The sequence below is a fragment of the Lissotriton vulgaris genome, chromosome 6, assembly GCF_964263255.1.
Source record: "Lissotriton vulgaris chromosome 6, aLisVul1.2, whole genome shotgun sequence".
Lineage (NCBI taxonomy): Eukaryota > Metazoa > Chordata > Amphibia > Caudata > Salamandridae > Lissotriton > Lissotriton vulgaris.
Window position 1 is genome coordinate 221,844,202 of NC_141694.1, and position 18,484 is coordinate 221,862,685.

The 18,484-nt window shown below is 47.4% G+C and overlaps 1 protein-coding gene across 3 annotated transcripts in view; it reads right to left on the reverse strand.

Annotated features, from left to right (window-relative positions):
* The window catches only part of ATAD2B (ATPase family AAA domain containing 2B), a 945,800-nt gene that overhangs the window by 767,003 nt on the left and 160,313 nt on the right, over positions 1–18,484 (reverse strand). For all 3 annotated transcript variants that reach the window (XM_086926259.1, XM_086926261.1, XM_086926260.1), the window contains exon 3: positions 17,344–17,393. In XM_086926259.1, the coding sequence (XP_086782385.1) occupies positions 17,344–17,393 (50 nt within the window). The remainder of the gene's footprint in view (positions 1–17,343; positions 17,394–18,484) is intronic.

Below are 18,484 nucleotides of genomic sequence, written 5' to 3' on the forward strand. Positions count from 1 at the left end.
CGCCCTAGATGTAATAGATATTCAGACACATGCTACTGCAGATGAAATAAAGAAATGGACCGAACTAGGAGGGATCCAGACAGATCAAGGTTGGATGACGAAGGGAAAATCTACATGGTTTCTCCCCGACTCTATGGTTCAAGTCATAATCAATACAGCACATAGTCCTGCACATCTAGGAGAGAAAGCGATGTTAGACAGTTTACAGAATCTCTGGCACAATAAACACTTACGAGCAGCAGCAAAACAGAAAGTGCGTACTTGCATGATCTGTTGTCAGTTCAATCCAGGTAAAAGCGTCCCCGTAGAGCAAGGTGGATTTCATCCTCCCGATCACCCTTTTGAAGTCCTCCAGATGGATTATATCCAGATGGACCGTTGTCGAGGATTCAAATATGTTCTCGTAATTGTTTGTGCACTTTCCCGTTGGACCGAAGCATATCCAGTCCCAGATTACACTGCTCCGACCACTGCCAGGCAGCTGGTTCGAGAATTCTTCCCACGGTACGGCTTGCCTCGTGTCGTGTACTCAGATAACGGACAGCCATTCTCATCCGAATTAATGAAACAAGTTTCCTTGCTGCTAGGATATCAGTGGAGATTCCATTGTGTCCGACATCCCGAAGCCGCTGGCCTTGTAGAGAGGCATAATCAGACCCTAAAGACCCGCCTTGCTAAAGTTTGTAAAGAGAAAGGGGTCGACTGGATAGTCGCCCTGCCAGTTGCATTGTTCTATATGAGGATGGTCGCCCACTCGCGATCAGGACTATCCCCGTATGAAGTGGTCTTTGGCAGACCACCGAATATGTGGGGGACGCCCTTACCTAAGAAAATTACCGATGTCGATTGTAATATGCTGACAGATTACCTTGCCTCCTTGATGTCTGCACTCCAATCATGTCGTTCACAGGTTGCCGCAGCCTTCCCTGACAACACTGATGTAAAGCCGCATGATGTCCGTCCAGGAGATCTGGTCCTGATTAGGAACTTTGACAGGAAAAGTCCGCTGGAGCCCCGCTGGAAAGAGCCGAAGACCGTCCTTCTTACTACGAGGACAGCAATAAAGGTGGAAGGCAGAAAGGGGTGGATACATACGAGTCATATTAAAAAGTGCAACGAACTGAAACCAGACCCAGACTCGTCCACCCCCTCCAAAGACTGTATTGAGCCAAGTGACTTTAAAGTTCCCGAACGAGAGAAAACTCCCCAAGAGGAGTATAGACTGAAACTTCGATCTAGCAAGTCAGACAGTTTAATTGTTTAAGTCCTCCCCTAGGTGAATCGGTTAAATAGTTTCTGACATGTATCCCCTAGATCGAGATAGAGAGAGAGAGAGACAACTCAAGAAACGTACATATTGCAAATCACTCCATAGTCACTGTATAGTGACATTATTGATTATGTTTTTTCTAAGTCTTCTGATTATTGTTGCGAGTATACTGCTTTCTATATACTACCCTATTTTCAAGCGTGAACAATCTGCTTACAATGTCACTGCTGAACATTCTTTTAGTGAATTACCTCCACACGAACTTTCTTACAGACTTGCGCTGCGCAACAACACATTCATTAGTATGTTACATCACTCCCATCAGACTAACAACGCTACAAATTGCTGGATATGTGGCCGACTCCCTCCCTACCAGAAATACAAGGGAGTTCTGCCCCTCTTTCCGTACCCGTTCACTCACAATGGCTCCTGTGGTGCATGGTTTAGAATAATTAATTCCTTAGATCCTGATATCGCTGTTTTCAAAGGGAGCTGGGTTTGGGGAAACTTGAACTTAGTTCTGCTTAATGTCTGTTACCCTGATAAGAAGGGACTCCCCACTAGAATAGGAACTGATCTAGAAAATGAAGTATATGGATTAGGTAATTACACAATTAACCTTATGATTCTTACTGTTGAATCCGAAGCTGCACCAGTTCTCCCTGCTATGTCAGTATTACCAGTCACTGGTGAATTATGTGTCAGTAAGAAAGGTTCAGTACACTTAGGTCATAGTAAATGTACTACTGTGGTCGAATTCAGTGATCAAGGTAAATCTTCCTTTAGAGCTACCCGTCATTCCTACTTTGTTTGTGGTCATACCGCATACGTACGCTTACCTCTAGATTGGGATGGTACCTGTTACATTGCATTCCTTCTGCCACCTGTTTTTCTAGCCCCTCCCGATTATCACAGAAATACAAATCTTGTAAAGAATAGGCTCCGAAGAGATCTCCCGATTGTCGACTACACTGAAACGGCATGGGAACAGTACACAGATTTCAATAAAGGATTCTTTTTCTTCACAGGCCCCGTCCAAAATAGTAAATTGATACGCAGATTAACTAGAACACTTGAAGCAGTAGTAAATGAACCTGCCTCCGCCCTAGGTAACTTAACAGAGGAGCAGTCCGCCATGCGGGTTGTTGTTCTTCAGAATCGTCTTGTTATTGACGTCATCTTGGCAGATAGAGGCGGAGCTTGTAAGGTCATCGGGTCAAGTTGCTGTGTTTTCATTCCAGAAAACGCGCCATCTGTATACAAAGCTATTACACGTCTTCATAAGATTGCAAATCTGATACATCAGAATCCAGGCACCTGGACTTGGTCCGGTTGGTTCTGGACAACGTTAACTGCTTGGGGATGGAAGATCCTATCCATCCTAGGCATTGGCCTAGTCATAGTATTCAGTTGCTGCCTGTGCCTACAGTGTGGGCCAGCGATTTGTGGACTGTGTGCCACATCATGCATTGAACATTCCAGTTTTCTCTCAAAACGTGAAAGAAAGAAAGAAGAACAAATGATGTTACAAGAACAAACTGATCGATTCATGATCATGAAGGGTCCGTAGGGAACAAGGAGGGAATGAGGAAATATAAATTTTATGGTCAAGTTGTGTTCCCTAGCGTGTACCCCACCGTCTCCATGTACCAGCTTAAAGTGCATGTAACTTCCCTCCTGTACCAGCTATGAAGACGCAAATACATTTGCGCCCAACGTTAACATGTCCTCTTTCAGACCCACCCTGAATGGGTTGAATAGTCCGTTCCTAAGTATGCTATGCCAACGTCTTTTTGTAGTGTACTTTACACGTTTTTTTCAGCTCTGGCAAAGTAGGCCCTGAATTCTGCCTTCGAGCTTCTCCCTGCCTTCTGACTCTGAAAGCCTCAGCCCAGGCTGTCTCTGTACCCGTGACCGCTGACTTACTTTCTGTTTGGCTCCCGGCGCTTAGCTCAGCCTGCTGCCTGCCAAGACTGACTTCAACCTTCGAATTATCTGTTCCGCTCCTCGAAAATACATTCCTGCCTACTAGTTTAAGTAAACATCCCCCCAGCTGCAGAGCAAAGGGCCCGGCCTCACTGTCTCCGTGCAAGTAATTCATAGCCTCTGTTACCATGATAGGCCCATGCCCCTCGCATTCTCATGTAGACACTTAGGCGCTTATACACGCACTCACAGTCAGTATAGAATAGCTTCTGCCCCAGAGACCTTTCCGTTTAGATAATATGGTTCCCAAACATCAGATAGCAGATATGATAGAAGTACGAGTTGATCTGACATGCCAGACTTCTGTCTCTTTCCGCTAGTGTAAATGTCAAGTCCCCTGCACCCTCCAGTTTCACGTCAATCACACGTCATGCAGCTGCGCGCGCATCCAAGCCTCAGATTTCTGCTGACATTGCAACATTTCTGCTTTGTGCCACCCACTTGTGACACCTACCTATGACGTTTCTAGCACACACCTCTAGTTCACGCCTAGTTCACGCCTTCCGATTACGTATTACTAACACGTGGATGCTGTTATCTTGTCTTCTCTCAGCTGTTACGCCTACTATATTGGTTTCTATGATGTGATTTAAGTATATAAGCTATGTATTGTCAATAAAATATTGCTCTATCCCTTCCTGAACCCCTGTGGTTGCAGGAACATGATATCCAGGTCATGACCATTCCTTTTTAAGGAATAAAACCCCTAAGAACTCTAACACCACGGACTCTGCCTTTTTCTTTCCGATTGAGTTATTATTGATTAAGTACTTACCTGCATAGAAATTAAGACGGTAAATCAAATATTTACCACACCCCCCTCCTACACCCAGCCCAACCAACATAAAGCATGTGTCTTGGTCGGAAGCGCAGCGGACGCGACGATGGCGCGCCGAAGGCGCGCTTAGGGCAAGCTCATCTGCGCTCGTCCGCGCTAGGCAGAGCGCAGAGCCAGACACTACCGACCAATCGCGCAACTACGCAAGAGACACCCTGCCCCACCTGAACAAAGAGGTATATGCCCTATGCCGACACTCTGTTCCGGGGGACCACCCCCTCAACAGCTGTGCCCATTGCCAGTATACTCTCAGTTCCACCGGCCTCGACAACCTTCCTCATTTAAACATGCACATGGCCCTCATTAACTGTAGATCCCTCCCCAAGCACTCTCTGGAGATATATCACCTACTGGAAGACCATGATCTTGATATTCTCTTCCTTACGGAAACTTGGCTAGGACCGAATTCAGACCCCGATATTGTCAACTCTCTCCCACAGGGCTTCCTCATCCACCATCTGGACCGTCCCAAGAGAGTAGGCGGAGGTATCGCCATTATTTACAAAAACCACCTTTCTTGCCGTCTACTAGGCAGCCCCCTTCTAGATTGCCAAAACGCCATGTTCTCTATTGAATGAATGAAAGTTCACTTGTATAGCGCTATCTACCCGGAGGCCTCGTAGCGCTTATGACAGAAGACTAAGTTAGCGCGGACTCGGGTAGATCAGCAGGAGTTGGCAAACAAGTGAGTTTTCAGGGCTTTCCTGAAGGAAAGATGATTAGTGGTCCCTCTCAAGGTTAGCGGAAGAGTGTTCCAGAGCTTAGCCGCGGTGTGTGAAAAGGAGCGGCCTCCCCAACGGGCTCTCCTAACTCTAGTAGAGGAGGCCAGCTGGAGGGTCCCAGATCGAAGGGAACGTGATGGAACATAGGGAGTGACAAAAGGCTGTAGGATTGCAGGGCCCAGGTGATGAAAGGCTTTGTGAAGAGTGCACATAGCCTTGAATTGCACTCTGCCCGCTATGGGGAGCCAGTGAAGTTCCCTTAGGGCATTCCTTGCTGATTGCCAGCGGGGGAGGTTGTAGAGCAGGCGAGCTGCACTGTTTTGGGTGACTTGGAGCTTCTGGATAACAAAGGAAGGGGCTCCCATATAGAGGACATTCCCATAGTCCAGGCGAGATAGTATGAGAGCCTGGACTAGGATCCTCCTTGCCTGAAATGGGAGCAGAGGGAGCACCTTCCGCAGCATCCTCATCAGTCCAAAACAGGTGGCTGCGGTCTTTGTGGCTTGAACTGAGAAATTCAGGGCAGTGTCAAGCCAAACTCCCAGGCTTTTTATTTGGTCCTTGGGGGCTGGGGAGGGGCCCAAACATGGTGGCCAGATGGAAGCAAAGACAGAGGGGGAGGGGTTACCTAATAAGATAACATCTGTCTTCTCCCCGTTGAGTTTTAAACAGGAAGATTGCATCCATCTGGCAACAGCCTCAAGACAGGGGCCTAGAGTGTTGGACGACACCTCCGTGTGGTCTAAAGAGACCACCAGTTGGGTGTCGTCCGCGTAGGTGATAATACGCACACCGAAGGGTTGGACAATCCTGTCGAGGGGTTCCATGTAGGTGTTAAATAAGGTGGGGCTCAGGGAGGAACCCTGAGGGACCCCACACCTGAGAGGATGTTTAGGTGACACTGCCTCGCCCTCGAAGACCTGGAAGAAGCGGTCGGTCAGGAATGATGTCAGCCAGTCCAGAGCCGGGCCCGACACGCCCATGTCCGCCAGACGTTGTAATAGCGTGACATGGTTAACCGTGTCGAACGCGGCGCTGAGGTCTAATAAGATGATGGCAACTTTGCCACCCTGGTCTAACACTGCTCTTGCTTCCTCTGTTACCGCTAGAAGGGCGGTTTCGGTCCCATGTAGGGGGCGAAACCCTGTCTGGGAGGCACGTAGAAGACTATTTGACTCCAAATAGTTCATCAGAGTGTTATTTACATGCCTCTCCAGCAATTTGCTCAGCCAAGGGAGCAAGGAAATAGGACGATAATTCGCCAAATTGGATTGGTCGAGACTGGGCTTCTTCAGCAGGGCCCTCACCATCGCGCACTTCCAGGGGGGAGGTACGGATTTAGAGGAGATGGAAGTGTTGAGAAGGTCCAGTATGACCGGGCGAACTATGTCCATGGCCTTAATCAGAATCTGAGGGGGTGCTGAATCGTTGGGGGAGCCTGAAGTGACTTTGGGGATAAGCTTATCCAGAGCCGAAGAGTCTAGGGGTGGAATTGTGTCAAGCCTGCACGGAACTACGATATCAGAAGTGGAGGGGAGGGGGGGGTCCAGGTCATTATTAACATCCCGAAAAGAAGAATATATATTCTGTATTTTCCCAGAAAAGAACTCAGCCAGTTCGTTGCAACGGTTTTGGGCACCATCAGCAGAGGGACATTCCGCAGGGGGTGAAATGAGTGACTTAACAATTTTAAAAATCTCCCTTGGGGCGTTAGCGGCTGCATTAATTTTGCTGCCGTAGAAGGCGGCTTGTGCCGTCTTTATCTCCTGTTTATAGAGCCTAATAGCGGCTCTATAATCATCCTTCCTAGACTTGGAGTAATCTTGTCTCCAGGCTCTTTCAGATTTGCGACAGGCTAATTTCATGGTCTTGAGAGTGGAAGTAAACCATGGGGCGGCTCTGGGTCTTTTTATAAGGTTGGTAGCCTGTACAGGAAGGACCGTGTCAAGTGTGGTAGAAATCCACTCATCAAAATTGTTAGCTGCTATGGTGGAATTCGACACTTTCCCGGGTAAATTTTTAACCAGAGCGGTTTCCCAGGCGGAGAGAGGAAGTGAGGACCATTTCCTGCCTCGATGTTTAACGGGGCCGCAAGTGGAGGGGGAAAGATTAGTGTGCCAAATGAAGGGGATTAAAAAATGATCCGTCCAGGGTAACGGGACTGGGGATTCGACCAAGAGATCGCTAATATTGCTGTAAATGTGGTCCAGCTAGTGACCTCTATTGCGGGTTGGAAGAAATCCCTTTTGTTGTAGTTCTAGCGCGGAAAGATTGGAGCAGAGGGTGTTAGCTGCAGTATCATGGGGGTCGTCTAAGTGCAAGTTAAAATCACCTAACAAGGTGAAGTTGGGTGAGGACAAGATGATACCTGCAGTAATGTCCGTAATTTTAGTTATAAAATTATTGAGAGCACCAGGAGGACGGTAGGCTAAGATGCCAGAAAAAGTAGTGGTGGGGGAAAAATCAAGTGAAAAGTGAAAACTTTCGCAAGATGGCACAGTTATAGGGGTAATTCGGCATTTATAGCTGTCACGATAGACAATCGCCACTCCTCCACCTCTACCAATCACCCTATTCAGGTCTCACCATGTAAAGCCTTCCTAGGCTTTCTCATCTACCGCACTCCAGGGCCCTTGGGTCAATTCTGTGAATCCCTCGCGGAACATACATTCACTCTAACCACTACCTACCCTGAATGTCTGATCCTAGGAGACCTGAATATCCACTTTGACAAAAAGGAAGCCAAATCTGCCACCGACCTAACAGCAGACCTCGAATCTCTCCAGCTAAAACTATCTAGCCATCTTCCTACTCACTCACAGGGACATCTACTAGACCCTATTTTTACCAACATTAAGGACCTCACTACCTCAGAGCCCATCCCAATGCCCTGGACCGATCACTTCCTAGTGCCAATAAATTGGCAGCTACCCCCCACCCCTCGCCCTACCGCAAAACCTAGCATACCTACGCGATCCTGGTCCAAACTGGATGTAGAGAAGTGGAAACACCAGCTTGAATGCTCCCTTCCTAAACTTGATACGAACCCAATTCTCGCCGACGTAGAGTTAGCAAAATGGGTAGGAGACACGCTGGACAAAGTACTCCCCCAAAAAAATTTCAGTAACCCTCGGGGCAAACCCTCCTCCCCTTGGTTCACTAGCGAAATGCGGCTTCTAAAAAAAGCCTGTAAAAAATCAGAAAGAGATTGGATGAGAAATTTCGACGACGAGAAAAAAATTGAATATAAAAAAACCCTCCTCAAATACAAAAAAGCACTTAAAACCGCTCAAACCAACTACTTTGAGGAGAAAATAAGATCCTCCACTAACTCTTGGCGGGAGACATTCCAAATAGCGAAAAAACTTCTTAAAGTACCGGACCCCCCTCCCTTGATCGAACCTTCAACCGCTCGCTGCAACGAACTCGCAGAATTTTTCAATCAAAAAATCAACTAAATCATCAACTCCCTTCCTCCGCTCACTCCGGACACCCTCCCCATCGTCCCTACTGCTGCAACAACTGTGGACCAACTATCAGACTTCACCCCCCTAACGACAGACACCATGCTTCCAATACTGAACTCTATCAAAAGTGGTTCCCCCACAGACCCGGCACCTCTCCACATCCTAAAATTAGTTACATCCACCATTCTTCCCCACCTGGTTAATCTAATCAACAGCTCACTCACCAGCGGCACTGTCCCCCCAAGTTGGAAAAAAGCAATGGTGAAGGCACTGATTAAAAAACCGCACTTGGATCCTCTAGAACTGGGCAACTACAGACCGATCTCCCGGCTTCCAGGCATTAGTAAAATAGCGGAGAAATACATCAACTACAGCCTCTCCTCCCACCTTGATACTAAAGGTCTGCTTGAACCCTCCCAAACAGGATTTAGACCAGGCCAGTGTACTGAAACTGCAACTTTGGCGGTAGTCGAGGAAGCAAGGAAAATCATGGACACAGGAGGATCAGTCCCAGTGATCCTCCTGGACCTAAGCGCTGCCTTCGACACCGTCAACCACTCTACTCTGGTCCACAGGCTCGAGGACCTTGGAATTGCAGGAACGGTCCTGACCTGGCTCAAATCCTTCCTAGAGAACAGGTCTTTCCGGGTGGCAGACGGAAAATTCACGTCCAAGCCTACGGCCGTCGGATGTGGGGTCCCTCAGGGCTCCTCCCTGAGCCCGACCCTTTTTAATGTTTACATGTCCCCCCTTGAGAAAGTCGTCGCCCCGTATGGGATCAAACTCCTAACATACGCCGACGACACTCAATTCGTGGTATCCCTCAGCCAGCAAGATCACTCTCTTCCCAACCTTCAAACCTGCCTCACCGAAATAACTAAGTGGATGAACCTTTCCCACCTCAAACTGAACAACGAAAAAACGGAAATAATGATCCTAGGAAACAAATCTCTCTACAACCCCTCTTCCCTATGGCCTCCCACCATGGGACCTCCCCCCCCCCCCCCCCCCCCCCGAAACATGAAATTAAAAGCCTGGGCATATGGCTAGATGAAGGCCTCAACTTCTCTGCTCAAGCAAGGAAAACAGCGGGAACTTGCCATGGCCTCCTAAGATCAGCCAGAAACGTCCTACCTCTTCTCCCTGCACACTCCCGCAAACTCCGAGTCCATGGCCTGGTGCTGGTCCGCCTGGACTACGGTAATGCATTGTACCTGGGGGCCCCCAAAAAAGTACTGTCTAAACTTCAGACAGTACAAAACGCGGCAGCGCGCATTCTCACAGGAACCAACCGCCGCTGCTCAGCCAAACCAGCTCTTGCTGCTCTACATTGGCTCCCCGTACACGAACGAATAACGTTCAAGGCTCTCTGTACCACCTACAAAATTCTCCACGGCAAGGCCCCTCCAATATTACAAAACTTGATTACACCCCATACTACCACAAGAACTCTCCGCTCCTCTAACTGTAACCTTGCCTCCATACACAGAATCAAAAAAGCACGTTCAGGTGGGCGACTGTTCTCATACAATTCATCCAAACTCTGGAACACTCTTCCCCCTAACATCAGAGCCCAACCCAACCTGCTCTCATTCCGTAGAGCGCTCAAAACATGGCTATTCCCGTAAGACCCCTCTACAGTAGGTTCTTGTCACTTAGTGCTGGGACGCTTACGGGCAGCCATGCGCTCTAGAAATCTGTTAAATAAATAAAATAAATAAATAGTGTGTTACCATAATCCAGTCCACTCGTGACCAAAGCGTGGGTGACAGTCTTTCTTGTCTCGAGGGGGATCCAGCGGAAGATCTTTTTGAGAATGCGAAGTACGTTGAAGCAGGAGGACGAGACGGCGTTGACTTGTCTGGACATCGAGAGAGAGGAGTCTAGGATGAAGCCAAGGTTACGTGCATGGTCTGTGGGTGTGGGTGCTGCGCCCAGAGCGGAAGGCCACCAAGAGTCATCCCAGGCTGAGGGGGAAGATCCTAGGATAAGCACCTCCGTTTTGTCTGAGTTGAGTTTAAGGCAGCTATGTTTCATCCATTCGGCTACTTCTTTCATGCCTTCGTGAAGGTTGGTTTTGGCGGTGTTGGGGTCTTTGGTGAGGGAAAGGATTAACTGGGTGTCGTCGGCGTAAGAGATGATGTTAAGGTTGTGTTGACGCGCGATGGAGGCGAGAGGACTCATGTAGACGTTGAAGAGGGTGGGACTGAGTGATGATCCTTGTGGTACGCCGCAGATGACTTCGGTGGCCTTTGAGTAGAATGGTGGAAGTCTGACTGAGTTTTTCCAGCGAGGAATGAGATGATCCAGTCCAAGGCTTTTCCTTGTATGCCGATGTTGCTGAGGCGATGTATAAGGGTATTGTGGCAGACTGTGTCGAAAGCGGCAGATAGGTCGAGTAGGATGAGGGCCACTGTTTCTCCGTTGTCCAGGAGTGTTCGGATGTCGTCAGTCGCTGCAATGAGGGCGGTTTAGGTGCTGTGTTTGGCTCGAAACTCGGATTGGGATGGATCAAGGGAGTTGTTGGATTCGAGGAAGGCAGCGAGTTGGCTGTTGACGGCTTTCTCGATGACTTTGGCTGGGAAAGGGAGGAGGGATATGGGTCGGTAGTTTTTAAGTTCAGAAGGGTCTGCTGTGGGTTTCTTCAGAAGGGCGCTGAGTTCGGCGTGTTTCCAGCTTTCTGGAAAGGAGGCAGAGTTAAACGAGCAGTTGATGACATCACGGAGATGGGGTGCGATGACGGAGTCAGCTTTGTTGAAGATGTGGTGGGGGCAGGGGTCGGTGGGCGAGCCAGAGTGGATTGAGTTAATCAGGCGAATGGTGTCTTCAGTGGTGATTGGGTTCCAGGCGCTGAGGTTGTTAGTTGGCGGAGTAGGATCTGAGGGGGGTGGGGAGGGTAGATCGCTGGGAGTATTCTCGAAGCTGTTGTGGATGTCGGCAATTTTGTTGTAGAAGGAGGATAACGCGTCGCAAAGGTCTTGGGAGGGAGTGATGTCGTTGGATGCTGCGGTGGGGTTGGTGAATTCTTTAACGATGTTGAAGAGTTCCTTGCTGTTTTGAGAGTTGTTGTCGAGACGATCCTTGAAAGCTGATTTCTTGGCGGATCGAATCAATTGGCGGTGTTTGCGGGTGGCTGACTTGAGGGAGGCCATGTTGTCGGAGGTTGGGTTTTTTCTCCATATCTTTTCCAGGGTGCGGCATAGCTTCTTGGATTTTTTAAGTTCGTCATTGAACCAGGGAGCCTTTTTGCTGGCTGATTTCATCTGGTGCTTTTTCAGGGGTGCTAATTCGTCAGCACTGTGGGTAATCCATTGCCTGAGGTTGATGGCCGCTTGGTTTGGGTCCATTGAGATGGTGGGAGGGTTTTGGTTGAGTGATGTGAGGAGTTGGTTGGAGGTGATTTTGTTCCAGTTTCTCCGAGGGATAGGCTGTGGACAGTTAAGGGTCAGGGTGGTTTTGTAGCTGAAGTGAACACAGCTGTGATCCGTCCAGTAGTGGAGAGCAGTAGTGAGATCGAAGGAGATGTGCTTGCTGGAGGTGAAGATGGGGTCGAGCGTGTGTCCGGCTACATGGGTGGGGGTGTCCACAAGTTGTTTGAGTCCGAGATTGGCCAAGTTGTCCAGAAGGGTGGTGGTGTTGCTGTCGTGTTTGTTTTCAAGATGGTAGTTGAGGTCTCCTAGTAGAATGTAGTTCTCAGAGGCGAGGGCGTGTGGGCTGACTAAGTCCGTGATGTCATCGCTGAATTGAGAGCGGGTACCTGGAGGCCTGTAGATGAGGGTGCCTCTAAGTGTGGTCCTGGGGTCGGTGTGGATCTGAAAATGGAGATGTTCGGCGGTTGCAAGATTGTCGTCGGAGTTGGTTGTGATTTTGATGGTGTTTCTGTGGACGATGGCGATGCCTCCTCCAGTTTGATTGGTGCGGTCTTTTCGGATAATCTTGTATGTGTCCGGTATGGCTATGGCGATGTCGGGTGCTGATGATGTGTTCATCCATGTTTCAGTAAGGAAGGCGATGTCAGGTGAAGCAGTGTCGAGTAGGTCCCAAAGTTCTGTTGCGTGTTTGTGGATCGAGCGGGTGTTGAGCAGGATGCACTTTAGGCGGTTAGAGTCGGAACTGTGATTGGAGGACGTGGATTTGGCGAGAGTCCTGAAGCAGTTGAACTTGCAGGAGAGGCAAGCGAATGGGCCGCGAGTACGTCCAGGAGTAGCTTCGTAGCATAGTGGTGTACGTCCGGGGTTGAGGGCAAGGAGAGTAGCGGCATCATATGTGAATCTAGAGGGTTGGGAGCGGCGGGGACCAGGGGGTATGGCGCTGCGCGTGGTCCAGGCGCGGACGGGCGTAGACGGGCTTACCTTTGGCGCACCTTCGGCGCGACTGGGGCAAGACTGCTGCGAGATTGTCCAGCTGTCATTAATGGAGGGTGGAGGGGGGGCGGAGAGTGGGCGGGGCGGCTGGGAGGCGGGAGCGTGGGGGGAGGGACGGGCTGGAGGCACAACCAAATGGCAACAAGCAGAAAACAGAAAAGAAAGGCTAACACGCCGATATTGGGGCACAAGTAATGAAAATAAAGGTAATGCAAATTAAAATACTTCTGTGGGCACAGTTAAGCACACAGGCATCATTAAAATCAAAATCAACATACGGCGCTATTATTGTCCAGCAATGCGAGGCGCTATTAGGCAAACACACGGCACAATAAATAAATGTTCAGCAGTGCGAGGCGCTTAAAATGTGGAAACGTATTAGGTGTAAGTGGAAAAGCGTACAGGCATCAAGCTCATGGGCACAGAATGGCAAGATTCTAACAGATTGGGCTTTATACACTGAGAGGGGCAGACTTCGATTGCATGCTGCTTTTCCATAGATGGATGTTCTCGCATAACAGGCGTTTGGAAGAAAATGTTTTGGAAGCGTGTTGCAATAACGGAGTCTAGACACTTAAGTTAATTTAAACTGAAATGAGATACAATGTCAACCTAATCTTAAAACAGGGTACTTCAGAATACTAGGCCAGGTGGGCCAACCCAATATTAAAGGCAAAAGCTTTGATCTTGTCTTTGAGGCGATTACCCATTTCTTCATCACCACCCACTGAAAATCATCCCTAAGTCCTACTTTTATGCTATAGTGCTCTAAGGTGGGTAAAACCACCCATCATGAATATCCGTGCCATTCCCACATTAATCAGCTGGAGAACTATTGGGAGTAATACAGGTCTATACTTGGGTAATGAATGCACTGTCACTTTATTCTAATGAATAATTGCGATATCGATTAAAAAGTATTGCTTCACCTACTGATACTTTCCATTATTTGCTTTTATTATGAACTTAAATATGTTAATTCTCATTTGTGCATCAGATACATTATAAAACCTCCAACTGAACCCATCAGGCAGACTATCTTGCGTACATCCAACACACCACACTACACATGTCCCACACAGCTGGCCACCATCTTCCTTATAACAGAACTTTTGACCATGACATGTTACAGCAACTAAAAATGAACAGGAACAGAGGGCAGAAATCCTTCAATTTAGTTGGAATGGTTATCACACTACCAAACAGCACTCACCGCCACAAAAAAAACCCCACATCTTTCAGACTTGAAATAGGCATTAGGCCAACTAACCTACAAGATGCCTATGCAGTTGCAAAGCACTCGCTCCAAAATCACACACCAACAGCTCAAAGAAGACATGGTCGCTGTAAGAACTGGGGGGGTCTCTAGTTGGCAACGGTTTGCACCTTTGTACAAATAGGGACCCTCGCTTCTAGTCAGGGAAAGGAGGATACACTCCTAAAATAACCCCTGCTCCCTCCCTTGGTAGCTTGGCACGAGCAGACAGGTTTATCTCAGAGGCAGTGTGTAAAGCATTTGTAAACAAATACAGTAATACAGTGAAAACACTACAAATGGACACCACACCAGTTTAGAAAAATAAATCTTTATCTATTCTTAAACAAGACCAATAGGACCAAAATCCACAATACAATTCTCAAATTATCCTTAAAAATAGGTTATCACTTAAATCAAGTGTCAAGCAACAAATAACTCCACTGAGTTATAACAACGTTGTGGCCAGTGGAAATCCCAAAGTACGCCGCTGACCGCGAGGTGCGCAGCGTCCGGCCTGGAGTCAGGCAGAACCCACAAAGAACAGTACCTTGGAATTGATGAAAGCAAATATAGTTCGCAGCCTCGGGGAGATGCGGCTTAATAGGTGCTGCGAGGCAGCTGTTCCTTACGACCCCAGGGGAGGTGCATCTCTGTTCCTTACTGCAGTGCAGGGGAGGCGACGTCACGATGGGGCCGAAACCACCATTCCTTACGATGGCGTGAGGTCGATGGATTTGGGGTCACCCACGTAGAGGATCGGCTCCACGATGAGGTCGGCTTCGAAGTTGATGCAGCCCACCAGCAGGCGTCGGGCCCACGTCACAAGTCGGTGCAGCACTCACGGCTTCGGGCAGGTTACAGTGTCGCTCGCCGGCGTTGCAATTTCTTTCTGTAGCAGCTGAAACAGCAGTTCCAGATGCAGTGAGACAGAAGAGGTGTAGTCTTTGTGCTCCTGAGACTTCAGACCAGGAGGTTAGCTCAGTTTCAAGCCCTTGGAGATATTTCCTTCAAGCAATTGACAAAAGAAACAGCAAAGTCCTTTTTCTCCTTTCCTTGGCAGCAAGCAGCCACTGCAGGCCAACCCCAGACAGCACATGGGCAGTATTCCTCCTCAACTTGTCTGGCGCTTCACCTTGGCAAAGGTTTCCTCTCGAATTCCCAGAAGTGATCTAAAGTTCTGGGATCTAGGCCCCAATATTTATACTACTAAATCCTTTGTTCTCTGAAGGCAACGAGTGTCTGTACCTAGTAAATACCAGCTTCCTGGCAGGAGGTGGAGACAGCATTGTTGAAAGCTGACCTGGCCCAGGTAGCTGAAAGGAAAACTCCTCCCCCTAATATCTATTCTATGAAGGCTTAAACAAGCTAAAGGAAATCTCCACCCCTACTCTCTACTCAATGCAGGTCCTATTCAGCCCAGCCCTGACCCATCACCCTGCTGAAGCCAAGATCCTCTCCAGCCCTCTGTCACTCACAAACCAGACATGAAATACACAAACCTTGCAGAGGCATACTGGATGGTTAGGCAAGAAAATACGTACTTTCTAAAAGAGGTATTTTCAAACACAGAATGTAAAAATCACCCTCACTAAAAGATGTATTTTAACATTCTGAGTTCAGGCATACTAAACTAGTTTTCTACCTTGTTCCCTGGGTCAATTAGGATTATAAGAAATTATATTCAAGCTGCCCATTCTGGCCTATGGGAACAGGTAGCCTTGCAATAGTGAAAAAGGAAATTGGCAGGAATTCAACCATCAGAACAGGATACACACATTAGTGGATGTCCTACCTTTCACATACAATTCCCCTGCCCAAAGGGGTACCTTGGGCCTACCTTAGGGGTGACTAATGTAGAAAATGGAAGGTTTAGGGGCAGGCAAATATGTGCACTTGCCAAGTCGACATGGCAGTCCCAGACTGCACACAGGCTCTGCAATGGCATGCCTGAGCCACATTTTACAAGCAGCTTCTGTGGGAGGCACAATCAGTGCTGCAAGCTCAACAGCAGCAATTAATTTACAGGCCCTGGGCACACATGGTGAACTGTACTAGGTTCTGACAAATAAATCAAATAACCAATCATGGATTCACAAATCCGTTACATCACTTTACAATAGGAAGCACTTGCACTTTGGAACTGAACGGCAGTGGCAAAGAGGCCAAAGCATCTACACCAACAAAAACAGATGAGGCAACAGCAAAAAGTGGAAGGGAGACTCACGCCAATGGTGCCAAGTCTAACAGTCACCTAAACAAGCCATCAGCGAGAGCACAATAACGGTACCACATCACAGGCTGCATCATACTCCAGTCTGCAATGCTAACCAAAAAGCCATATGGCAAGCCATTAGACTAGCAAGAGAACTATACAAGGTAATATCAGTGGCATACTGTATGCCACAAAACATAGGAATACAACATGCATTTCCAGACCCTGCGTGTCGCAAGGCATGCATCCGATCAAGTGATTACAAAATGAACACCAAAGTATGTATGCCCAGATAAAGCATGTATCACACGACTGGGCGCAGAGTTCTTAATCAAGACTGCGGAGTCAGCCAGAGACCTGCTCAATACAGGGCAGGAATGGCACCAGGCTAGTGAGCAAAAAGGAAACTAACGCAAAAAAAAACAAAAAACAGTCAAGAATAGGTCAGACTTATCTACCCAACTAACACCCGTCTTGATGATACTTCTCAGACTCATGACACAGAAAAAGGTCAAACTTCCACTGACAAATGATAGATTTTCTTCGAGAGAACATGACTTCAAGAGCCCCACCGGCTGGGAAGGCTCTCCACTTACCACAACCCCCACCATTTGTTCCCCTGCAGGACATTGAGAGTATACATTCTTTTTGGCACCCTCACTAGTATGTGGCACGTGCCAACTGGCTGCTTTACTTTGAGTGTCTTTCTCCTTGCCTGCAGTGTTTAAATCTCAGGGACCCCCAAAATCCTTCTCTTATCCTTCCTCCACCACACTCCTACCAAAAGTACTCGGAGGTTTAAGGGCAATTCAAGAACTACAGCAAAATAAATACGGCGCGCATTTTGATACTATAAAAATAAAAGAGCAGCAGAAGTTCCATTCCTGGATTAGAGCAATCGAAGCAGGTATAAGTGTCTTTAAACAAACTGTCCACTAAATGGAAACATGCTCAAAGAGGGGACGATTGAAGAACATTTTTCCTGAAAAAGCAGAAATCTTAGACTAATTATTGTATGTTTAGTAAGCAAAATATCAAACATCTCCGGACAAAAGCAAGAGCTATAAAGTTTTATAGCAACTGTCAAATCTAGCACTCAGTGAAAGCACAGTATCCTTATCCAATAAACATGATTTAGTGAAAGCGCTATCGACTGAGAATTAAACGGACGACATCATACAACAATTAGAATATACATGCTTAGGATTACTTTCGAAAGTACTTACATAAGGTAGTGTGGCCATTTGGCAGAGAGGCAACAGGAGGGGACGTTAACCTAAACACAAAATGAGCACATATTAATTATACATTCCAGGGAGAGACAGGTCACCTTGAGTCAAAATGTTCAGGGTACATCAACTAATGGAAAAAATACGTTCTTATATTTTCTGAAGTGAGGTAGTAAGTACAATGTTTGATTTATTCTGATTACCTGCCCAATATTTTTCATTCTGAATAATGTTTTAATGTTTTAATGTTTTTCAATAGTGAATTCTTCAAATCGTTAGTTCAAATTAAAAGAACAATACAAGTTAGGAACATTATGATTACATGAAATGATAATTTTCGTTAAACCAAATTAAGTGTGGGCTTTGCCTCGAAAGATGCGATTAAGGATGCAGGGTCCAAACTGCGGCACAACAGGAGCTGGATTTTGGATTAGAGAAGTTAATGCAATAGTATGAATAAAAGCCAATTGGTCTAGCTTGAATGTACTAAGAAATACAAATTAACAGGAAAGCAGGTGTAGGAAGGTGGATATCTGACTATGGTTGCCCCCAACTTTTTGCCTGGTGTTTTGCTGGTTTTTCGACTTAGTTGACCTGGGGCCCTGCTATTCAGGACCCCAGGCCCACTGCTCTCTGTAAAATGGATTCCATGTACCTTAGGTACATATCTAATTGGATACTGAGTCACCTTATCAGTCCCTGTACAGCATACCTTAGGTATCCAGGGCATAGGTGTACCCAGGGCCTACCAGGGGCTGCAGCATGTATTGTGCCACCCCTGGCTGGCCATCCAAATCTGACACAACTGGCTGCACGACAGCTGGGGCAAGGTGGTGTAATCACCCTTTGCTTTAGACATAGTATTCCTATATCTAACCCTAAAATGGACACATATATTCCTATCAGTCACTCCTATGTCCAGCCTTATCAATCCTGAAGGCAGAGTGCTTGTAATTATGTGAGATGGTGCTCTGGCATGAGCTGAGCCCGTTTGCAGCTTGCGGAACCAAGTTCTAATAGCTGTTCCATGATAACGCTATACCATATACTCTTAAGTGCATTATGTACCTCGCGGTCACATGCTAACTTTGGAATAGCATTATCAAAACATGTCGAGTAAGGTGTCATACGAATTGGA